At 34.4% G+C, this 26424-nt stretch overlaps 1 protein-coding gene across 1 annotated transcript in view; it reads left to right on the plus strand.

The window, feature by feature from the left end:
* Nucleotides 1-26424, plus strand: part of LOC106099473 (serine/threonine-protein kinase 26-like) — a 67270-nt gene that overhangs the window by 16725 nt on the left and 24121 nt on the right. The window contains exon 2 of the mRNA XM_013278032.1: nt 6146-6370. Coding sequence (XP_013133486.1) covers nt 6146-6370 — 225 coding nt within the window. The remainder of the gene's footprint in view (nt 1-6145; nt 6371-26424) is intronic.

Raw genomic sequence — 26424 nt, forward strand, 5'->3', positions numbered from 1 at the left:
CCTCGCGCCCGTCACACGTCAGAAATAATTCTACATATGTAAGTAAAGGAAAAATGTTAACCCTGTAATCTGAAACAACGAAATTGATCTAGATTTATGTATTTCTAAGAATTTTCTTACCAAAAGCTCGGAAAATATGATAGACAACATTTGGAATCATTGGAAACACCCCTTCAATTTAAAAATTGTCAAATTTTAGGAGCATTGTATAAATTTCTTTACGCAATGTGCGATGTGGATGTAATAATATTTCGCTTGGTGTCGTAAGGTGCGTAAATGGCAAAGTTTGACACGAACTTTTTCGTGTGTCGCAATGAACTTTGTGCGCATGCGCCGCTTATTACAGCAACGAAATTATAAATGTTGCAGTATTTATAAATGTTTTACTCGTGTAGTTAAATACGTTTAGCTGTAAAGCGTTCTCTTCCTATGTAAAAACCTGTAAAATTAAAACACAATTTGTTTATTGTTTTGAGCATTGTTAATTATGCGAAATAATTAACATTCTCATTAATATAAAAATGTTGTTTTACCGTAGGGGCTATAGTTTATCATAATAGGTGTTAATGGAATGTAACGGTTTGTGGCAATGACATCGTTATATTATAATTGCCTTTTTTAACATTTGCATGTTTTTAAATTATAGTTGCAATCAAAGTTAAACGGGTATCATCATTATTAATACTTGTGAATACCGTTTGATTTCTACCACTGTTAATCGTGAAGTTTAATTAGGCATTAAATGCTAAATGTTTAATGTGATTTTTATAATTAAACTAGCTTTCGCCCGCGACACCGCCCGCGTCACCGCCCGCGTGGAATTAAAGAAAAACAAAAGCGAGTAGCCTATGTGTTCTTCCAGACTATCCTCTACGTTTATGCCAAATTACATTGAGATTCGTTCAGCCGTTTAGGCTATAAACTATAATAAACATCCATCCATCTATCCATCTAAACTTTCGCATTTATAATATTAGTAAGAAGTAAGATAATATCTCTAAATCCGCTAAAACGTAAGTGACTTTTATATTCGTTCAAATAAATGGAGATACGAGTAAAGGCTTTAAAAAACTTCAACCGCAATCTAGGAATGTCCCATGTTTACTTATTTACGTAATGCGAATGTTTAGTGGAAATGTGCGCGTAGCCAAGCGCATTCCGATAGTCTTTATAAGCGAGGTAGTTTTCTTTATAGGGCAGAATGTAATGAATAGCAAATGTGTGAGGTCGTTGCGTCCGCGCCGCGACTGCGACACGACACCGCGACCTGAAATATTGAACCGCAGATACCAATTCTTGTTATGCTCTCTTCGTTTCCTGTAATTTGTTTGATTTTAATTTCCATAGAGTAATGTCTAATGCAGGGTTTCTAAGATTTTTATTTATATTATCATCACCTTCGTTAGTGTTAGCTTGATCTGTGCTTTAACGGAGTAAAACTCAAGTTACGTAGTTCGGAAACACATTTAATGAAGTTATCGAAAATCAGTAACGAATGCTTAAACGTAGCTGGGAAACCGGCCGTAATAGATTTATTTGTTAGTATCTATAACTTTAGCTTATTAGAAGGAAATTTTACTAATAATTCTTGTGTATGTCGTTAAAAGAATTTTAAATTTATGTAATGTTAAACTGAGAAATACATGAACTTAAATTCTGATTTCCGCGAATTAAATTAAATTATCTACATTATATCTCTAAAATCATTAGAATTGAGAACACTTTTTACAATTTAGAGCAGTATTAAATATAGCGTAAACGATAGTTTTTGAATATTTATTTATTCAACGCCAGTCCTCGTGGTTTATAGCGTGGTTACGCTTTTTAATTTTGCACATAAAAGTAGTATTTACAATAGACTTAAATTTCTGTGTATATGTTTTGTGTACACTGCAAATAAATTAAATCGGATGATTATCAGTTGAATGACGTCACCGGCTTGATAAGGATTAATCGTGTAATTAATGTATTTCCTTTTTGATAATGCATTCCTTCTTATTTGATGATTTCTGTTATTTGGCGATAAGCTAATTTTACTTGATTTGAACAGATTATTAATTGTGAATGAAAATTAATTAAAAACGGCTCAACTCACGCTTTTATCCTCCGGTGACGGCACCGACTAGTTTCGGATCCTTTTTTTAAATTTTAATAACAACAATAGCGACACTTCAACATTTTTGAACCCGTCGACATCTCCGTCGCCGAAGCACGAAGCGGTCACAACGGTCTTGGCGCCCCCCGCCCCCTCGAACCGCGCCCTCCGCGCCCTGGCCCGCAGTGAGAGGCGCGACGCGACCGCGAACAAAAGTTAAATAATACTCGCCCTGAAGAAGGATCCCCGAAGGATCCGAAACTAGTCGGTGCCGTCACCGGAGGATAAAAGCGTGAGTTGAGCCGTTTTTAATTAATTTTCGCTTAAAGTAATGTCTCACGATAGTTTGAACAATTTAATTGTGAATGATGTATTATGGAATAATAATAATAAATGTTTATTATCTCTCTCTTATGCGTTTCATGGAAGTCTTTATTTCTGTAGTAGGCTGCCCTGTGTCACAGGAGACAATCTCTTCCTCATTACTTCATTACAAATTGTTAAGTGTCTACATAAAGAAAAAAAATGCATTACAATAAGATAGCGCTTTTGAAACAGACACAAATAAAAGAAATAATAAATATAACACTATAATTAATACAGATGTATGAAACCATTTTCAAATAAAAGAATAACGTACGTATAAGTGAAGAATTATGTTTAGCCAATAAGTTTGAAATCCCTTTAACTTTATAAATGTTTTACAACGATTAAACAAACTTGTGAAAACAATTTAAACGAAAGCTAAATTTATTGTCGTTCTTACAGAATATTATCGCGTAACTTTTTAATTCGATTAATGAACTTTTCAAATAAATTTGAACAGTCTGAAGTGTTTCTTATGATGTTAATAAAAAAGTTTGTATTGTTTCATTTAAATGGACTTAGAATACGTTTAAAAGTGAGATTTATTTAATACTCTTATAAGTAGTAACAATTTTCTTAAATTGATTATTCGTTTCTTTAATATTGTTTGTAAAATAGAGTTGTTATTTGTCATACACGTAGTTATTTTCTTCAGTTATATAATTGTTTCAAAAAACTTATTAAACATTAATAAGAATTCAGTATCGAGCTATACTAATTTAACTGGTTTTGTCCTATCAGTGGATATAAATTTTTTATTCCTTCTTTGCCTTGTATGGTAACGTTATAATTAAAAGCTTTAAGTGAACGGTGGTGCAATAAAACGCGATGGCCTCTATCCCGCGCTCGCTGAAATTGCTTTTTTAAGCACCCTGTCTGTAAAATTGGCCGGACCAACCAAATAAACGTTTTGTTTACGCCATTACCGTTTTAATCACTCGTAGCTTTCATGAACGCTTTGCTTTCAATAGTAAGCGTTTTACCTTCACGATGAGCCTTAATTTATGAAAATTTATTTAAAAAAACAACGTGACATTTTTATCAGATCTCTGTAAGTGTTAAATGCCACGCCTCATTCTCCTCATTCATTCTTTCCACACGTTCTTTTTACCGTTCTCCGCTATTGTCTTATTTGATTACTATTAGTCACAACATCCTCTTTCGGAACGTTTTTCTCTCGCCGTAATATTTGAATTTACCATTCAAGTTTGTACCTATTTTGTAAACAATAATGATGGTATTGGTGATCCATGGCGTTCCTTATTTCCTGTAAAAAGTAGCAAGTTCAGGTGTAACGATAGGGGTCCCCCTATTCCTTCAAATAACTGAAGACTTAATTGTAAACATAATTCTCAAACTCAGTTTAACCCTCGAATGCATGATGATGCATTTATATATCAGTCTTTTCTTTCTTACGCAATAGACTATTTTGAAAAATCTTTTTTTCTTCTTTGCTTTTGCCTTAATCTATGTTCAATTTACTACCTGTGTCAATTTATGGTATTTGAAACGAAAAAATGTAAGAGTTATTAGACTACGACAGAAACAACCGGCGTCACGACATTTTAAGTGACTTTGTCGGTAAAAGTCAAGGCTCCGTATATGAGATGCGTCCGAACGTTTTGCGACGTGACGAGTTTACATAAAGGCGCTCGTTTATTGTGAAAACGTCAGCGTTGTCGAGGCGCTACAGGCGTGAAACATCACAATGTGTCATACAAATTTACCAAACTTTGTTGGAGGAATTGTTTCGAGGTTCGTCATCGGCTTTATGGAAATTATCACCACCGATAGTCTGCGATAGACATTTATCTAGATAAATGTTAACTGGTTACAAGGTATTTGACAACGATTTATGTCGACTTCGATTTGTGAATTGAACAAAGCATTACAACTTCGATTGACATTCCTTTGTCTTTTGTGTAATCGGTTTTGGCAATAAAGTGTTTTTCAATTTATTTGCAGTGTTTTTTTTTTTCAATACCCGAATCATCCAAATTAATTATATTAGATGTAACTAGGTTTCGCTCGCGACTCGGTTCGCGTGGGATTGAAAAAATAAACAAAACTAAATAGCCAATTGTTCTTCCAGAGTATCCACTATATATGTGCCAAATTTCATTGAAATTCGTTCAGCCGTTTAGGCCACAAACTCTAACAAACATCCATCCATCCATCCAAACTTTAGTAAGAACTATTAGTAAGATTAGTAAGATGTGTCAATGAATGCATTAAAAAAGATGTAACTAAGATGACTGTAGTTATGTCATTAAGTCATTATCCTTTTAAATGGACTTGTCATAACATTTCATATAATAGCAATTCTATAGTATGATCAAATGTCATGACAGATTTATTACTATCAAACAAAAATATCTTAACTGTAGCTAATATCAAAATTATTTAATCTTAGGCACGTGTCAGACAGATCGGACTTGTTAAGAAAACAGGTTTTCATTCACTACGTATTATCCGAATTAACTAATTATCTTAAGACACTATAGTTTTATTATATTTTCTATAAAGTACTAGCTTTTGCACGCGACTCCGTCCGCGTTAAAAATTATATATAATAATAAAGAAGTGAATAAATCGAGCCTATGTTACTTACAGATAAATAACCTTTCTAACGGTGAATTTTTTTTTAAAATCGGCCTAGCAGTTTTTGAGCCTATTCATTACAATCAAACAAACTTTCCTCTTTATAATATTAGTATAGATATTATAAAATTTTACTGAATTATATTAATTTCTATTTTTTATCATAAAACGACTTAAAATAGGTACTTCCTAATGTTATCAGGTGTCTTTGACAGAAACAAAGCCGATAAAATATTTGTACAAATTTTGGAACAAGATAAAATCGAGTAAATATCCAGGTACTTTACTTATCTATTTTATTCATAAATGTATTTTTCTAATATAAATTATAATATGTAGGATATCACTGTAAATGTTTTCCACCTGTGCTGTATTATCCGATATTATCGAATTCCTCTGTGATTAGTGGTTTAGCTATCTTACAACTTATGTTATTTAACTTAAAGCTTAAAGGTATTAAAATTATCTTCTTAACAATGTACTGATTGAAAGAAAATGTTTAACGTTATTGTTCAATAGTAAAGTAGAAATAAACTCCTTTTTACCTCTATTTGTAGAATAGACGGCTCATAAGAATGTTTTATCGTTTATGGACTCTTGTTGAATATAAATGTAGAATATTATAATGACTAATGTTTGTTTTATAACGCTAAATAACTCTTGTACTAAAATTCAAACGATTTCAGTATGCTTGTTGTAACGTGTGAATATTATACGATGTAATAATTTACTTTTAAATCTGCTATTTATGAACTATTTAGTTACGATTTTATATTTAAAAAAATATTTATATAGCAGTAATCAATTGCAATTTAAAAGATGAAATGGTAACATTGTTGCATGAGATTGAAGAAATATAAGAAAACAGTAACAATAGCGTTTTTTTCAATTATTCATAATAGAAGCTTTATAAATTTGACGCGACAACTGGCCTTAAATATTTTAGAGGGTAGACCAAATTTAGGTCACTCTATCCGCAAATACTGCAAAATATTCCAAAGACAACATTGGTATTTGCATATTCAAATTTGTCTCACATAAACCTACTTAATTGTGATTAACACTCGTTTATTTTGTTCACAGAAGGTCGACCCTGAGCTGATCTTCACGAAACAAGAGAAGATCGGCAAGGGTTCCTTCGGAGAGGTGTTCAAAGGCGTTGACAATAGGACACAGCAAGTAGTCGCTATTAAGATAATCGACCTCGAAGAAGCAGAAGATGAGATCGAGGATATACAGCAGGAGATCATGGTGCTGTCACAATGCGACAGTCCATACGTCACAAAATATTATGGATCATACTTAAAGGTAAGTTATTAATCTGATATTCCGAATGATTTAGCATGTAGCGGTGCATAAGTTAAATAAATGTGATTATGGTACTACTTAAGGTTGAGCTTGGAGATGAATCGACATTCGGTAACCTTGCGAAGTTCGAACAATAGAAATATAAACATGGAACGCACGATCTTTGTCTTTCCTATCAAAAATTCATCATTCAACTACTGACAGGTTACATCTGCAATGGTAGTTAAACTACGGGCACATTATGGAGTATTTTCCTACCGGCGCAGGCCGGCCTATGTAACGGCCATCAATCATTGTCTGAAGCCGGCATTGCGGCTGTCTATCGCCGAGCCATTTCGGAGATGAGTACCGTATATAACATTCATTTACGTCCAATAACATTAGCTCTCAAGAGTCCTCGGTACTGAAATGTTACGAAATAAGTAGTCATTGTTTATCGTTTATCGTTTAACATTTGAATATTCAATGATTAGTGGTAGATAGGGTAAGATGGATTATTTTTATGAAAATATACTGCTTCTTGCATTGATATTTTTACCCTATTTCCAAAATTGTTTGACATTATTGCATACCCTCCGTGACGTACGGAATTCCGTCGCCATTTCGCAGTGTTATTGCCCGCAACCGAGTTGGAATATCGGAAAGTGTCAACACAATAAAACGTTAGACTGTTATTGCCGACAATTTGCTGAAATTGCCGCTGTCTCTTTTGTAATTGCACCACGATAATGTTCGAGCAATTTGAATTGCAGATTAAATTTTTATTGGCACATTTATTACCACTAAAATAGTTCACCTATTGAAAAGATATGCAACGGTTATTAATAATAGAAGATAACAACGAAACGGCTGTTATCGAGATTTATTGCATTGATTGCTTTAATAATTTAAGTTCTATTTTGGTTGTAGTAGGCACGTCGAATGTATCACGTGACGCGTTCGCGTGCACCACCAGGGCGCACTAACAACTTCACCGTCACGAAGGAGTAAGGTCACAATGAGGTATAGCGACCGGTTTATTATATTCAGAAGCGTATGAACTCTCACGAAATCTGGGACACGGTTTCACAAACGTATCCGTTGTGGCTGATTCACGCTTGGATAAAGTCTCTGCAGCTTTGGAAGGACATTCTATTAATCACCAGCTCAATGCCACACTTAGCTAACGTTAATGTGGGCGTCGCCTTATATGGTCCCGAGAACAATTGCTTATTGATTATTGTGTAAATTATATTAGGCACAGATTGCTTATTGTTAAATATCTTATTGAAATATGTGTTTATAAATAAGTTTCTTTATTGGCATGTTTGTCTGGTATTAAAGTTTGTTTTCCATCAATCAGAATTTCCAATTGCGTGAGTAGTAATCGTAGTAATCGTGCTTTGACAGCATTGTAAAGTTTAAAAAACAAGGACGTGTTGTCTCGGCCGTTTCCCTTCAAATTAAGAGCGTGGTAGATCGCGTTCCATATAGAATAGAACAATAACGTCACCGCCGCCTCGCAATCGATATCTGCATTTTTATTGTTCCCTCAGTCTCACTTTATTATTAAAGGCGGCCAGCTTTTTATTTGTGCAATAAACAGAGAAAGTCCTATCAAAAAATCTTTTATTCTCTTTCGTTAATTTAATGGTTTAATTAAAATTCAAATAATGTTTTTAATTAAACTAGAATTTCAAATGTGAAATTTTATATCTGCCTGGCCGTATATAAAGTGTGTCGAAAAAGGTTTTGTAAAAAACTAAAGAGTAGTCCTTCGTGGTCAGTGCAGCTTTAGGATCTGCCAATAAGTAGGATAGAGGAATCAAGTCAAGAGAAAGATTTTTTTTTACTATAAATAATTAATGCACTACTGGTAATTGGCGGAAGTAATTATTTTTATATAATCTACGTATGCAATCGCACGTTCACTTTTCGTTATTTTCGAAGTGTTTGCATTACAAGGAAGCGCCTGCGGTGCAATAGGTTTTGACGTGTTGCATTTGTCAGTCGACGAGCCGCGTCGGCGTAGCCGTATCGCAATCTTGACACACTTTCGAATGTTGTTATGCGTACCTTGCAAAACACGATGCAATACAAACCAACGGCATCTTACAACGCTGTCAAAATGTTGGTAGTGAATTATTATTGGTATTTTAAAATTCTTCTAACATGTAATAGTTCATTCTATAAATGTTTTTGTTTTTTTATGAAGTAAGCGAAAGGAATGAAAATATGTGCTTGTGTTTCCTTATATTTGAATGCCCCCTCCCCCCACCTAGTTTTACCAATTTTGCTAATTAAAATGCTAACACAAATTTCTTTAACTAAGAAGAAACAAAGGCCGTTATTGTTTTGTTCTACAATTTTGAATATTGTCAACATTCACTGTACTACGTTTGCAGTCTACAATTAGTCACCGGCTACATTCACACGGTCGTAGGTGGCCGAGTCGTCGGAGCTAATCGCGCTTGATTTGCATAAACACCAAACAACGTGGTGTGAAAGGTGTTGACGTTTATTACTTGTGATAATTAAAAGCGTAGATTTCTCTATCTACAAGGATTTGCTTTAGAGGCTGAATAATAAACTGAAAAAATACTTACTTTTTTATGGCCTTTTTATATATTTTTGTGTAGAAAGTTTGATAGAAAACTTACTATGTTACTTTTTTTATAGAAGTAAATTACGGAACTGTATACTGAGGGTTCTTTGACTTATTTTCCGTAAAAAATTAAAGCGGTCTTCATTGAAGGAGCTCAGGTCGTCATTGACGTCAGCTCTATGAATGGATTCAAATGTGACGCGAATAAACTGCTACCTGCTTTACTTGTAGTGTCACCATGCTTGAGACGAAATGGGAACACTGTGCTTTTTATTGGGAAAAACTGTTTTAATTAAAACAATTTTGTTTATAATATTACGAAGAGATATTTTATTATTTTCATAGTAAAAGGAATTGATTCAATCTGAAATGTTTTTGTTGTATTTTATAACTGATGATTATTTGGACAACGATGTTGGTTGTTGGTTGGATGATATTGTAGGTTTTGGATTAAAATTAACCGCGCCCTAAATGTAATAGCATTATTGACTATGATGTAGTATTTGTCTTAGAAAAATTAAAAATAAAAAAATATTAGAAGTGTTGGGCCGATTCTCATTTTTATTTTATTTTTTTAATAACCATCATAGGTTTGTCCTTGATTGAGAAAAAAGTTTGGTTATCTCAGGTGAATTTTAGCAGGTAAAGGCGGATGTCAGGACGGCCATGAGAGGTGAAGGACGCCGATGACTCAGTGTTTTGTTTCGTGGGGTAAATGTCAAGAATCCATCGAATTTAGCCAGAATTAGAATAAAAAAATTTTACTCACCCTAACGTGTCTGTTCTATTACACGCAACGAGTGTAAATTTATTGATTAAAAACCGGATTTGAATGATGTTTCTCGTCATGTTTACCTGTTTCGTTTTCATTGTTATTCAGATTCTGGGTTTTCCAGTGATCAAAAGATCTGAAATGATTTGTTGCATAGTAAAATCTATTTAATGGAACACCCAAACATTTGATATCTTTTGACATCAAAGCGAAATCACTCTTTACTCGTATACTTTGGGGGTTTTATTTTTAGTAGGAGAGAAGTTACAGCCGCTAGGGTCGTACGATGACTATAAAGTTCGCAAGGTTGATAGCTATAAACGCATTATGGTTACCTTGACCCCGACAGCCCGTGGTGTCAAGGCTCGACCTATCCTAGTGGGGTTTTCACGATACCATTACACAAAAGGTGGCCCTTGAAGCGTCGTCGCCAAATAGCCAATTGTCTCGCAACGGGGGCCGGCTAAATTAGCTTTTGCTGTCTCCACAATATTAAGGGCAATGAAGCCATTCAGTTTTACTGAGAGCATTGACATTCCATTTGCTAAAGTCGAAGTACTTAATCTATTGGAAACAGTAATTAATGTAAATGGTTTACTAAACAAATACGTATTTTAATGTTATAGTTATGATTATAGGTTCAACTGTAATTATAAAAATTTGTAATGTTAATTGGGTGTACTCTTCTAAGGGAATTTTGAAATTTGTAAAATTAAAAAGAAACGACCATGTTTGTGCCTAGTTCATATCCGATTGTTCGGTTCCTGACAACTAATGCCAATTTTCCTGCCATTCCATGCAAAATGCGTTATTTGTGCTTAAATTCAGATGTTTGCTCAACATCTACATAAATGAAGATTAGTTATTATTGTTGACTTTCACAAAGTGCTCTGTAAGTTTAGGTTTGGCGTTGAATTCTATTTTGGCGCTGAGTGCTGCATTGCGGGTCGGCTGGAGAGAAGGCAGGGGGCGCGGCCTCTAACTTGGAAGGTCAAGTTCTTAAAGTTTGTAGTCCGCCTTATTGGAATCTACAGCAAGCATGCCCGTCAAATTGTCGCTCTTATTTGATTTAAACGCTCGTTTGATAAATACAAAGTCTTGGGAAATTGTTTAAAGTTTTAAACTTGGAGCCTGCTTCGAGATCTGCATTGATTCTCAAATTGTAATTGGAATTGGTGACAAACTTTTGGCGGTTTAAATTATAATCACATTTGCTTAATCAACTGTTGACAGCTACAAACGGTTCCCTGAGATTAATGGAATTTCTAATTTGAAGCGATTCAAATGGAAGCTTTAATTGATGTTCCTTTTCAAAGGAAATATTTAACAAGGATTTCATTACCGGTACATATCCTTATAAACTACATTTAGATAACTTTAGCTTTATTTAAAAATGCAATAATGTTAAAGGCGAAATTAATTCTATTTCGTTAACAATTATTTCACCGACATTTTCTGGCATATTTTAAAGTAATATGTATCTATTTATCAATATATTTAGTACTTGAAAATGATCAAGAAAAATGTTCATAAGTTTTTTGTAGCACTTATCCCTAAAAAACTGTTAATGTAGTGCTACGATCACTTCTAATGATGTAACTGTAATAATATAAACTGTAAGCCGGCGCCGGGTAATCCTGGAATTATCCTCAAATACAGACTGGACTTAGAGTAAATGAATGCTAACGACCCGGCTCCCGTCTGGCGAGCTCGACTCAGGTCTAGACGTCGACCCTCGGCCGAAAACAAAGTCCCATTTAAAGCTCTTATTACAACTCTGTATATTCTGCTAAACTAATAAAATATTTGTTCTTGAACGTTAAATTTTATTTCAATAAAATCTTAGTCTCTTAATTGCTTTCAAAGCTTAAAGAATGTTGCATTGATGTAATTGATCTTGTTTGAATTATATTTTTTAAATTATTAATTCGTCAAAATCTAATTGATATGTTGTAATTTACAGATAGAATTAGAATACAAATTTATAATGTATGTTAAATAATAGGTACTCAATATTCTAATGTAATATTTATTCATGACGAAATCCAGTTAAATAACGTATGCAGAAAAAACAACATCGTTGAAACACATTGGTCGTAAAACGGTACATTTTATGTTTATTACTGATATCTCCAACAGTAAAACGGGACTAAACAGGTTCTAAGTGATATCAGGATATCATATTCCGCTTGTGGTCTGATTATTCCTATACAATAATGTTTAGATTTACAATGTCACTGTGACACGCTCTGATAAAATGATCCGGCGAGCTAACAATAATTTGCAAAACACTATATGAATAGTACATAGTTTTTGATTTCAAATGAACGCCTAAATTTTTAGAAATAAAAACTGTAAAAAAAGTAAACTAATAGAAGGTATACGATAGTAAAGCCGAAATACTCAATTGAGAAGTTTATGCCTAATGTTGGATTTTATAAAGTTGATGTATGGATAAGTTAAAAGTCGTGGGAGAAAATTGCAAGATTACCTTGCTAGGTTTGATGCAGTGCATGATTGATGTGCTTTGGAACATTGAGACTGGAACGGCTCGGGGCGTTTAGTGAAATTATCGGATAAACAGCGCTCTGCCATCGGACGTGTACGATCGCCTTGAGGGTATTCAGAAATGATTGGCGTTGAAGACTTCATGGTTAGAGTTTAAGGTTCAAATAATTGTAATATCTGCTCACTTGTCTTAATTTCATATTGATTACTAGCTTTCGCCTCCAACTTCCACGTGGTATTAAAAAAAAGTAAGTAGCCTATGTGTTCTTCCACACTACCCTTTATATCTATGCCAAATTAAGTATGAACTAAAGAGAAGTCTTTATATAAATATTATAGTCTATAGCCTAAACGATGTGTTCGTGTCATTTAGTTCTGAAGTATTTGGTTTATATAGGAGGTTTATTAGATGCAAAATATTCTGATTTTATTATTGTCTACTAACACGCACCATATAAGAGATTGTCATTTCTTTTTACATTTTATGGTTTGTTCGTGAGCGATATTGTTATGGACTTAAAGAAGAAAGTGATTATATATGTAGCGCAATGGCACACTTGATGATTATTTTCGATTAAATGTTTGCGGCTTCGGCGAAGCCATATCCTTGCCCTAATCTCGCCAGGGTGCGAGTATTTTACTTCTTGGACCGCGATAGGCAACGGAATATCTGAATTTTACCGGGTTTGCGTTAGATTGTATCCTCGTCGGTGCCTTGCCGGCTAATCTCATTAAGGAGCGTAGCGTCGGGGCTTCCTTAATAACTTAAACGCTCCGGTCACTAATTCCGGACCCTGACGACCTGCCGACTAACCGAATTGAATATTTAAGTTCGTGTTTACTGTATAAAGTGTTTATTTAGCTTTTATTTTGTAGATAAAACAATTTTCTTTGTGGTTATAGCTTTTGTTATAGCTTTGGGTGTAATAATGATGTTATTATGAAAGTAAATAATTGAACATTACCTAGATCTTGCTTTTTTATTTTTTATATGTTCTCGTGTTTTTGGAATAGCACTTTTCCAAACCTTCATACATTTGATACAAAATATATTTTTTTGATTGACAAAGTTTCTACTTCTATAGTAATTTCCATATAATAAACTTTCCAAAGAAATATATTGACAGATAACATGTTTAATAGAAACCGTTATAAAATGACTGTAATTTAAAGTCGTTTTTTCTTTCTTCTGATCTACAATAAGTACTTCGCACACGCCTGGAGCCATTCAATTATCTATACGTTACATTTCAATGCTCCATGTTTGATGAGCTTTTTACAACCGCTCAAATTTATTTGTTAGTCACAGAGGTCATCACAATCATTGCTTTTAATTCAATAAGCTCCGGAATCCAAATTACTAAGATTATAATAGCCAACGATTGGCGCTTTATAATGGTTATGGTTAAGCTACACATAGCCATTGTTAAGACTAAGGTTATCGGCTTCCCAGGTTATGTTAGGTGACGTAACTTTGCCCCAGGTCGATATCCTTCTACGACCTTGTTGTTCACTAAACACGCGACACTTCATTGCTGGTAACGAAGTTGATTGATTTAATGTGTTGGATAAAATCGAACATGTTTGTCGCCGTCTCAACTGTGATGGACTGATGTTAGTCGATTACAATGTATTAGATCCACGCGCGATGAGAACCGGATTTGCGCGCGTTCGTAATGGCACAAGCCGATGTAATCCCACCTGTTGCGGGTACTAGTTTTTACAGCTACAACTGTAACTTTTATGTGTAGGTATTTATTACCTCACGTCGACGGTTGCATCCAGTTCATTGTAAGGAATATATCAGTCGTTTTTAATTTCGTTTGATGTCTGTTGACGGTTGAGTTTTGGTTGCTTTGGCAAATGTTAAGGCATTTTCCTCGCTTATTTCGTTTCCGTTTACTCAGGCTCGTTGGGCAGGTGATTGAAAGCCGATGGGCGTTCGCTCGCACGGAAACCGTAGATAAATTCAACGTTATCCGATCGCAGCTGAGTGTCCGTCTGGAAAATTGGAATCGGTCCCGCTCCTTCGTCTCTAAGACTTTCGTCGTAGTTCGTTAAGTTTGGCGTTCGCTTTGGAAGGCGTGTTTTCAAAGGCATGATTTATAAATCTTATATAGGAATTTCTTGAAAAAGTTCAAGTTGAAATTTTGAATTGCCAAGACTTTTCCAATCTCTTACATTGAGTGGTAAGTACTTTAAAGTTTGGAAATGTAGTCACTGTGCACGTCGTATCTAGGTCGACACGAAAACGTCGTTAATGCGGCGCGGGAGGCAATTAGGCCGAGCCAATAAAACTTCGCCATTAGCGGACACGACCCGTGTTTCTCCGCGCTCTATGCACAATGCGACAAGAGTTTTATATTATGCAATTTCGCAAACCTCTGGAACATTAGAGAATGCACTGTAAAGGGATTTTTTGTTAAATGTTATTGTTGGCTTTTAGGTAACCACAATCGCTGATCCTGTATTGCGGAACAAAATTCTGAACTAAACACCGCATTTTCATTTGTCACTTTGGATAAACGAGTAATGGATGCAGTCCAATAGTATAGCACCTTTCAAACAACAAACGTTTAATTAGTTTCTCAGAATGTCAATTGTTTATTTTAAATTTGTTTGTACCGTTCTGTTACGATTTGCGTGCGCAGAGGCCGGTGCGCGGCGCCGATGTTAGAGCTAAGTGCCGCCGCACTCGACGTATCGTACAAAGGCCGCTCTCTCCGCTTTGTTCCGCCTCTTTGTTTGACTTGACGAAGGCACAGTAAAAAACATCCGACTCGAATGACGGCGACCTCCTCGCCTGATCTCTCAGATCAAAGAGAACAAGCCTTTTATTGGCCGTTTCCAGCTTTAACTAGACGTGTTCTTAAGTGAATTGCTCTAAAATTGCCAATTACCGATATAAGCATCAGATTTATAATTACATTGTTAATCAGGAATTGACTAAGAAATATAGAGAATAAACTCAAAAATATTATTAAGAGCCAAACATTACGTTGGAAACATATTATATACGATAGATATCAGATGATCCGATTTCTGAATTACTAAAAAAATGAGAAGTAAGGCTAACAATATCATTCATTTTCTCAATATGAATTTTTCGAAGCTTTATTAAAGTTCAAAAAATACTATATACGTATTTTAGCGGTGGAGTGAGACTGAAGGGTCGTGCGTAGAGTCGTTTATGAAGCGTCAACTTGCGGAAATGATCTTGCGACATCATGTGTGGATCAAGTGTCGCTTTATTAAGTGCGCCGTACGTAGGTAGTTTTATTACTTCCCATTTACACTCGTTTTCCGTAAAATGAGACTTTAACGGGAAATTATTAGAAAAATTTCATTTTTGAACTAGACCTATAGTTGTTCTTGTTGTTTTTAATTATAATAGAACCTGATGAAAATAATTATCGACTTATGCAGTTGTTCGTTAGTAATTGTTTTAAAATTAAATAATAATCTATTCGGTTCGGTTAATAACGCTATTGTTGTATTAACATGTAGGTGGGGTAAGCAACGTTTGTGTGTTCCTTCGTCCATTAAAATAATATGTTTACATCTATACTCTACATTGTATAGCAAAGGCACTTGAATTCATTCGGTAATAATAATCAATCGTTACCCACTTCCGTCTCACGTAAACAGAACCGAACCCCGTGAGACAATGTTAGCGTTTGCTTACATGTTAAACGGTGGTTATAAACAAAAGTTCCTTCAACATCAATAAACACCGCTTCCTAGAATGAAAGAGAAAGCAATAAAATCCGTAATCGCTCCGAAGACTTTGTGCTATTGAACATTATTTTGATATTGTATGAAATAAAACGCCTTTATTGAAGCTTTGTTATTAAATTGCGTGCAAAATAAGAATATCAAAAGGCACATTGTTGTAGAATAAAAAAATCCTCAATGTATCGATGCTGTTCATATCAATTAAAAGAAAATAAATTAATCAATTGAAGCTTCCGTTTAAGAGAACACAAGATCAGGTCTCTAAGTGATCGTGCGAAATGTATAACTAAATTGACCTTTGTATAGGAGAAAGTTGACACCGGTCAAGCTATAATAATTTCATGAGGTCTGAAATGTACCAAGTTGTGCTGTGTGAGGTCGACGACCGTGCGCGGTTGACCGGCGTCGCGATCTGATTGCGGGGCCAATAGGCGATTTGCATGCGTCTGCGCACCCTTGCCTCACTTAATTACAACTCTGAACGCCATGTATTCGTTAAACGTTAGCAACGCTAAATAGATAAAAAATAATTGTTTTTTTTACTGCTTCATCTTAACATCACACAATGCTCAATTCTGTGTTATGCATATAAACTTGCAGTAACATTTCTTGGAGTTGATTCTTTAAAAGACAACGTTTATAATTTCCAATTCTGTTAATTATTTAGAATTCTAATTGAACCTAACATTGGTGAGCGACTCGCTCGATTCAGTTTAAGGTTTCAGGAAAAACTTTGTATGGATTCAATGAATCACGCTGTTTTATCCGGTTACTGGTCAGTAAATACAGTTTGTTCGGGCATTTTTTGTGTCCCAATCCAACCTATTGTAAGGTAGTGAATACAATAAAACTCGTCACTGATAAAACCGTACTATTCAATTTACAGTCCACTAGAGACTAGAATATTCCATTGCTGAATATTTTACGCGGTTATGTTTCACATGTCGGCAAAGAGTCTGACTGCTGTTACGGACACTTACTGTTAAAACAGTACGGTCCCTCGTGTGAAGCTAGCATTATGTAGTTACTCGCTGAAATTAGAAACTACAGATTGTCTATGCATATGATATTAAGCTCTGTGTTTCGTAGAATAGTAATACTCCATTAAATAGACACGGCACTCCACACTGTGACGTTGTTCCGCAGAACAATTAATTTCAGTCGAAGCTTCGCACACATCGAAGACAAATTGAAGTGATCGACCAATTCATGGAATTGAATTTCTTCCAAATGTAAGCGTTTCTTCGGTATATAAATATCGGTTATATATAAGGAAAAGTCTTACTGATAGGACTATCAAAGTATTAAGTCAAATTAAAATACACAGTCTGTCTGGAAGTTGTAGAGACAATTGCAGGTGTAAATGGAATTAACGCTAAAAGCGTTTTTGACCCCTGATATCTCTTGTCATCGAAGGCGCTTATAACTATTAGGATAGCGTTGTTTTTAAAAATGTGTTATATTCCATGTCCTGTTAAAACTGTCACCAAGAATGTGTTGAAAATTGTTTTAACTTCTTGCTAATTTAACAACTATGCTAGTATAAATGGAAAGTAACTTTTTACTTAGCTTATTTTCTTATCTACAATGAAAATGCTAAGAAGTTGTCGTTGTTTCTCAACTCCTTGCCTTTTTCTTTTAAGACTGTCTCGCCTTTCAAACGAGGACTATGACAGTGGCGTTTCTTGTATGTTCTGTTTTTAACAATTTTTATTTTAATACTTAATTTAACTGATTGTATTATTAATCAGGAAGTTTAAATAAAGAAAAATAAAATAGTGAACATTTTAATTTTTTCTTTAAAAAAAACAAGCAGCAAGATAAATTGAAAGTTTTTAATCCTACTTCGCGTATTATTTCCGCTTCGTTTCGCAGCCGCGATAGTAAATCATCTCGTTTAATTTCCTTATGCATTTCCGTATCTGCAGTAACGTAAAGCCAGAATACCACAGCAGGCGGCGCTAGCGTAGCGGGAAAGTGTCAGTGTTAATTTACGGCGGCCGATAGTTTCAGCGCCGCGCCGGCCGAAAAGCTTTTATCTCTACACAATAAAGTTGCCGACAGCTTACAACGAGATGGAACTTATTGCGCCTGAAAGTTTTCTTTTATAGCGATAAATTGATTTACTATTTTAGAGAGTTACTGTTTAAATTTCAGGATTCTAAAAGCTGCAAATTCGGAATGAGGGAAGCGAAAGGAGTTTAATAAGAAAAGGACTAATAAAATATCATTTCATAATTTGTATAATAAAATACCCTTGTCTTGACCACTAAGATAACCCCTCATGACCTATCAATGACCCACCCGAGTGCGCCGTTTAAATAATCTCATAAGAAAAAAGTTCAGACTTTAATTGCCTGTATGCTTGCCTACTTTATTAAGGTCATACGGTCACGAGCTTATAATTTTTAAACCATTGTACAATTTTACTGTAGGAACAATTAAATTCTGGGGGCGATTCGCCAGATTTTACTTTTATTTAGTTACTAACTGTTGTTCGCCATTTTGTCCACGTGAATTTAATAAATAGAAAAAGTATAGTCTTAGTCAGTGATAACGTAGCTTTCCAATGGTGAAAGTGTTTTTGAAATTGGCCAAGTAGTTTTTGAGTTTTTTCAATATATACAAAAATTGAAAATACAAATCTTTCCGCTTAATAATATTAGTAAAGATTACACTTAAATTTAGCATTAAAGCGACATTATAGACATAATGATTTTACTTTTCAATCGCCCACTTACAGCATAGTGATGTTAATATAAGGTCATAATGATGTCATTTGAAGATTTTCCACGTGACGGAACGTTTTTATCTATGTACATTATGTTACGACATACATAATGGATGTACATACAAGTTAACGGATAATGTGATGTATAAACATGCGTGGTTTACAGCATTATTGATTTAGCTAATTGAACATAAATCCAACCCCTTCACAAAATTGTTCGACGGAAAATTTAACGCGTAGCTTAACCGATTAGTTAATTTAAGCCAATTTTAGCCGCCTAATTAGTCCGATGAGAAACATGCTTGTACGGTTTGGTGTACTGCGGATATTTTAAAAATATAAATCTATTAACGTTCACGTTAACGGATAAAATGGATACATTTAGGGCAAAATGGACATTTTAAGCTGTAAATAATATAAATGTATTTAAAGGTAATTTAATTTTGTATTAATTGTCACAGAGATTTTACGGTTGTCACGATTAGAAATTTAAAATTTTGTCGATTTCTCAGCTTGTGTCAGCGCCAAGTATTTGTAAAAACCTTAAAATACATGAAAAAGCTTTTTAGAGTGAAGCTAGTCTACGTTTCGTCTACATGCATATTCATAAGTTAAATTTAAATGGCATGTTTGAAGTACTAGGTATACTTTCATCTGTAAGAAAAGTTCTACATAGTATATTAGTTATGTTCGAGACACAATGATGGTGTAGGGAAGTAAAGGACTACGGTCCCTTATTATAAGTGTTTGTGTCAACTCTATCGTATTTTACATGCTACATTTTTATTTTTTTTATAATTTCGATCTAGTTGCTATGCTAGATTCTGTCATTGTACTTTTATACCTAAACAATGATGTCATAATCCATCACTGTTAAACCAAGTTATCAATTAAAATTAATTAAATTAATACTAATTCTTTTATCGTATTGATAACAAGTATTTTTGCTTTCTCGGGGAAGAACCAAAGCAAGGAATAGAAGTGAACTGTTAGTTTTTAAACGACTTCAAAAAAAAATTCTCGATTGGTCTTGAAGTTACTTAGATTTTTTGTACAAGATATTAATACCGAATGATAAACTAGCAACAGTTTCTAACATTTCGTTAAGACTTATCTTCCGCATTAGCTATTTTTTTTTAATTTAGTCCGAAATTATTGAAAGTTATGAAAAACCGATGAAAACTGCAATGAGGTCAAACTGTTATCGGATCATATCACGCGACTAAACGGTCGATTGAATGATTTCTTTATTTTTCACTGTGCTGACCCCGTTTTATTAAATTGAATCGTTTGTTTAATTAACGATCGATTTGTCCGTCAATCTGAATGAATATATTGATGTGATAAAAACCGCGGGAAGTTTGTCCGTCATGTGACGTCAGAAGGGATTCTGTCCCTTTGTTGCTAGAATTTATTTCTATGTTGATGATGGTCTGGTGATTCTAAATGCATCTCATTGCCTGTTACCTATTATCTATTGTGATATCCAATAAACGGTCAAGTCAGGTGAATAAACTCTCCAGCAAATCATTCTTCAATGTCACAATTTAAGTGAAACAAAACAACTTTAGTCATTGCATATTGCTATTGTTTACAAAACAGTGGCATTATCTGTCGAATGATTCAGAGGGCATTGGATTTTATTGTTGTTTTCTGACGTTTCAATGATTGACAATCAGGTGATTTTGCCACTGCCAAGTCTGCACGGAAATTAAATAAAATCTCATTAGAAAATACTACAAGTGGTTATGTTTTTACACATATTCTTATTATTATTTACATTCACTGAGGATTATTAATCAAGTAAATAATGGAATGCTTCATGGGATTGTCTTCCTTAGTCATCATTATTATACGGTAAATGTAAATAAACTATAACATGTACACAATGCAGAGTGATAATGTGAATTATACGTAGGTATGTGTGAATGTACCTTTTATTAAAATGATAGTAATGTAAATAAAATTTGCATTAATAGTATAAGAGGAATGCAGTTAAATATACAACAGTAATATTGTTGTCTCCTTATGTTAAAGTACCGCTTTCACCTTGACCTAGGTCTTTTGTGAATACTTTCCATTTCTAAAGTGTTTCTCAAATGTCTACAAAACAATTGTTATCAGAAAGATGTTTTGATATCGACAGGCAATCTCTTAGCGTATTGTCCACTATCTGTTGCGGCGATTGACACGGTTTGAGCATCGAGTGCCGGTTGCAAAACTGCTTGCTCGCTTAACCTGGATATTGCGAAGCTGCCTATTTCTCTGAGTCAGCTAAAGCCTAGCCATTGTTTGGTAATGCATCGTTTGTTTAGAGTTCCTAGTTTTAATATAACTAGCGTATTGAATTTGTAATGCTTTATTATTGACGATATTCGTGATGTTTGAAATTTATGCATTTTGTTAAAATGTCATTTGATGAATTACGTTAATAAAATCGAGTCTCCAAAGAGAATGAGTTAAAAAATCATACTACTCTTTCTGTTAAATGTTTTACGGTCACAATCTAAGTAATTTAATAGTACATGGAGATCCTTAGCGACCATTTTACAACTCTGACTTTAGTTATATTCGAATGGTAAATCATAAACAATATATGCTGTATTCGCGAGAGAATGCGCATCCGTATTCGAAGTTCGTGTGGTATGTGACCGCAGCCGGAATCCCCGCTGTTATCGGCCGAGCCTCGTCACCCTGCGGTCCCGTATCAACGATCATTATGGACCCATGCACTTTACTCAATACCATACTGTTAGATTACGAGGAATTTGTATATGAAAATTTTACGATCAAATATTATCATTATTATCTATACTAATACTATAAAAAAGAAAGATTTGTATGAATTAAAAGAACTCAAAAACTACTGGACCGATTTAAAAAAAATCTTTTACTATTAAAAAGCTACGTTAGCAGTGAGTTAACACAGGCTATGTTTTTATAATTTTATTAGTTTCACGCGGACGAAGTCGCGAGCAACAGCTAGATTAAAATATTTTCCAGCGTTGTTGTTGCCTTTAGGGATAAATTACCGCATGTGAAATATGTGTTTGACGAGAATTATTCGATTTATTTAAATTAAGGAAAATAATCAAAGGCGTAAAGCCATAACGATAAAAAATTGTTAAGTTTTGCTTTTAGTATTATAAATATTTGTATCCAAAGCGTAACTTTTGTTAATTAACTCTAAGACAAAGAATTTATCCTTGTCTGTTCAGTTCTTGACAAATAATGGTCGACATTGGAAGAAAACCGGTTTCCCAACCTACAGAATGAGTGACAACTTGATCGATGGATTTCCACAATGATCGCTACACTAAACTGATTAAACTCGAAACATACCAGAAGCTTGCGTTTACAATGTTTCGCCAATACTGTCACGTTTGATTGATCGCTCTATTTATTTACCAGATTTCCTTAGAACTGGTCTAAAATTACATGCATTTAGCATACTATGAATAGAGCCGAAGTCGTTCAGTTCGGGAGTTAATATCACGACCTGGTTTTGATCCAGGCGCCATTCAATTATAAATTGCAATTTGGTTTCATATTTATTTAAGTGTTTGGGGAAGTTCCGCAGAACTTAAATTACTATTAAGCTTCAGATAAGTTTGTACTTTTTAATTGTATTACATAGTCCGAGATTAGTTTGAGAACTAATTAAAGTATGGAATGGTTTAGAAATTCATTATTTGCAATTTGCATACATATTTGCAATTATTTGATTTCATATTGTCTTTAAGTTAACCTTGAATGAGTGAACAATGGAAGTTTAAAATATGGTAAGCTGACTAATATTATATACCGTATTCGGCTATTAGTCAGTGGTCTACGCCTTTTGCTTTATGTGTGCATTGTTCGTAGCGCTGTACCAATGATAGGCTTTTTTGAAACAATCCATACACACTTTGTTTAATAAACTAAATAGTTTGTGGACTAACTTTTTCCAATAACATTAAAATGAGACCTCACACTTTGGAAGCGATCAAGCCGTTTTACCAGAAAATATCATGTCATTTAAAAGTGTTAATTGTAACATTGTCGACTGTCGCTTGTGTTAGTTGCTTAATTATTCATAGGCTTAGTTGATTACGTCACAAAAGTACAAGCCTGTCCCTGTATACTAGTGCGTGGGTCGTTCACAATGCCACCTTTCTATTCCGTGTCGTTAGTATCACAAGATTCAAACATTATGACGGCTTTGTTATGCATACATTACCATCACGTCCCGCCAATACATACTATTGTGTTCTGTGCAATCTCTTGTGTGAAATCCTGATCTGCTTTCGAGTTTGACTCCCATTGTACCTACCAGCTACGTTTCTGGTGAATCACCCGCATATATGCTCGTATCTTTGCCGCATCGTCAGGGTTGAATGCCAATAAAACCCGTTTTTATCGTTATCGCGTCGATACCGTCGTCGAGTGCCCTATTGATTTATTTATTGTCCATCCTGTACGAAACCGACCAAGTATGCCACGCTTAGAGTTTTATGTTGAATTATTTAACTAAAAAAAAAACGGTACTTGCATTAGGAAAGTTACTCTAGATTCTAGTCTACGGATACAATAAAGGTTATTTTAATAACTGCTATGGATATGCAATATGTACTATTAATATCCAAAAAGTACTCGGTCACCAAACGATCGCCGGCCGCAGTGTACATGTTAAAGCTAATCTAAAATAAGCCGAGCATGTGGACGAATTAATTTTCCGAGCTATGAAGCAAGCGGCTGTCGCGTCTTCGTGACCTATAAACTTGTAACACTCTAAAAAAAACTATGCAACAAAAATGAGGAAGCAACATTCTTAAACCTGTCGACGACGGTCAAATAAATGTCCAATAGCTTTAAATAAAGTGCATGCAATTTAGAAAATGTTAAACTGTGCCGTCACTTAACGTAAAAGTTTTTAAAATTCTTTCCAAATTATGTAAGCATTTGTAGGAATATATCAGTCAGGAGACAATTTATTTGACTCGATCTATTTGGATCCGGATGCATTTGGGTTAATGTAACGATTAGTGGAGCCAACGCAGTATTCAAACTTGCTATGTTGTATGAAGAAAAATGTTACAAGCTGTAACACACACCGTCGAATCATGGAGTTCAACTTTTGATGATAGGAAGAGTACTTAATATATTGTTTATCGTTTTTGGCTTTATTCAATGTTCCTTTAATTAGATAGTGACGATTAAGATTCAGTTTTAGAATTGGCGAGTTAATCGTAAATATCTTTGTTTGTAATTGAGTTTTACGATATCTTTCATTCAATTCTATTTTTATGAGACTTATGCATATTAAAGTTTTGTAATAGATACTATTGATATGTATTTTATTATTTATTACTAATTCCGCATACCAAGTAACGAGACTAAGCCAGTTTCAATAACATCAGGTTTATAGAGTACTCATCAGGAAGGTCGATGAGGACCACTAGCCGGCCTCTAATGACGTACTGTCGATAACGAAAACATGTCGTCTAATTGCTGCACCGGCCTGTCACCTAATGACCAAATACGAGCGGTGTCGCTTTTGAATCCTTGCCAACTTTGGATATAACAATGAAAGCAATTTTCCGCTTTACTTGTCCGTGCCGTGTGCAGTTTTTGCTCGTCGGCGCGTGCCCGTCGCGCGCCTGGCCTAGGCAAATCCTAGCCATTGTGTGCGATGACAATGCCTGGTGATAATTCAAGGACGGACAAACCTTTGTATTGTGTTGTTCCAGTTGAGCTGGCCCGTATGTTTGCTTACATGATCTACCGCCTCAAATATTGTGATTATTATACGTATAGGCTGTTATTTTGGCACATACTAGAAGTAATCTCTTTTAGCAATTTAATACTGTTTAAATGAACGAGGTTAGCTGATGTTTTAACAGCCGGGCCTTGTAATGTCGTACAATGTTATAGTGCGAAGATTGATGGACCTACGTTGAGATGATTATGCTGAACATTTGTTTTTGATATGGTGGGCACAATCATTATGACAGCTTAGTTAACGCCTTGATATTAAACCACTATATTGTCATTAATTACTTGTTGATATTAGTCACGTTTTCCGACTTTCTCGTGTCTTGACATTTTATGACCTTTTTTTTTAAAACAATTATGTGTCAATCATTATTGATTGGCACACATTTGTGGTTTTTCGTTTGTTACACTTTTATAAATTGGTTATTTTCTAATTTTATTACCAAAAAATAGGTTCTTTACTCTTTGTGTAATGTTTAAATCTAAATTTTCAATAAGTGAACTTTATGTAAAATAGGAAGTTATATAAAATTATTGAGTTAAGTAATGACAAAGTTAAACTTTTGAAGGAAACCACCTCTTTGAATTGTTTTGAAACACAAACTCACCGAAAACTTCTCAGCAAGTTGAAATGACAAAGTTCCTGTTGTTTCAAACTTTAAACTGATACTTTGGTTGAAGAGTTTAAAATACATAAATTAAAGTATTTCTTGCAATTTGCTCGTAATTTGCTCGTACTTTTAGAAAGTAGTAATATTTCTTTATGTTTTCTTGAGTATGTTGATGTGTTACAAGAATTTTCTTTCCCTGAGTGTAGCAAAAGATTTTATTTCTCACAAACTGTTGAAATACGATTTAAAACTGTTCCCTCTTCTAAGTTTTGATACGAAAGTTTTACGTTTTCAATATACGGCAGAAAATACGTTTACATTTTTTATTATTTCGTAGAGTTTGAACAGGTATAGCTTGAAAACGTAGTTACGATAGTTAAACTTTTGCTACGAAAATAAATACGAAAGCTTTACATATGTAAAACTAAAAAATGTCAAAGATTTTGTGAGGTCAAGAAAATTTGTGGTTATTGTTTCTTGATATTGTTAAGACTATCCTAACGGAATTATTGCAATTCGCTCAGGACGTGCCTAATTCAGTTTATGCGACGTGATTCTGTTACAGCCTGATTGTTGCAGACAGTTGCATAACTGATCTTAAACCAAGCTAAACTAGAACAAACTGACCTAAGTTGTAGATATTTCTAGCATCGAACTGGACCGCGCATCTTTTTAAATGAATTTAGAGTGCAGGGATAAATAATGTGGTCGATTGAAACATATTTCATACACGCTGGAAGTATTTCATCAATAAATAATGCAGCAAAATAGGTCTCTGGGAATGTACACTAACGTAAAAGCTTTTGGGATAAGAATAGTTACTAGCGTTTATTCTGTTACTTTATAACCAACTTATAGCTGGCAAATTTGTGCTGCTTAAATGTTCTGTGTAGAAATTTATTACTTACCTTGTAGTTTCTTACTAAAGTCAAGATCTTAACAAGGTTATAGTAACGTTATCATTAAGATTTTGTTATTTTTGTTACAGGTGAGTGATACGGACATATGCAGTAGAGCACTTCAAGGTTTGTGACGCAACGCATTCCATGTCGCGGCCACTTGAACAAATTTCGACTGTTTGCATTGTACACCTGATATCATGTCTCTAACGCTGATAAATTTATTCCGAGCCTCTTGACTTAATTATCTACGCAGTAGGTGTGACATTAATTTATTCTGCCATTCATGTTTTTAGTAAGGTTATGTGATAACATTGAAATTTGGAGATACTCGCGCAATTGTTCAAGGCAAATCTACTTTTATACGTCAGAATATATTGTAGCGAATATTTATAAATTTACTAGCTTTCGCCCGCGACTCCGTCCGCGTGGAATTTAAAAAAAAAAAGTGAGTAGCCTA

This window comes from Papilio polytes, unplaced genomic scaffold (genome assembly GCF_000836215.1).
Source record: "Papilio polytes unplaced genomic scaffold, Ppol_1.0 DF824102.1, whole genome shotgun sequence".
NCBI lineage: Eukaryota > Metazoa > Arthropoda > Insecta > Lepidoptera > Papilionidae > Papilio > Papilio polytes.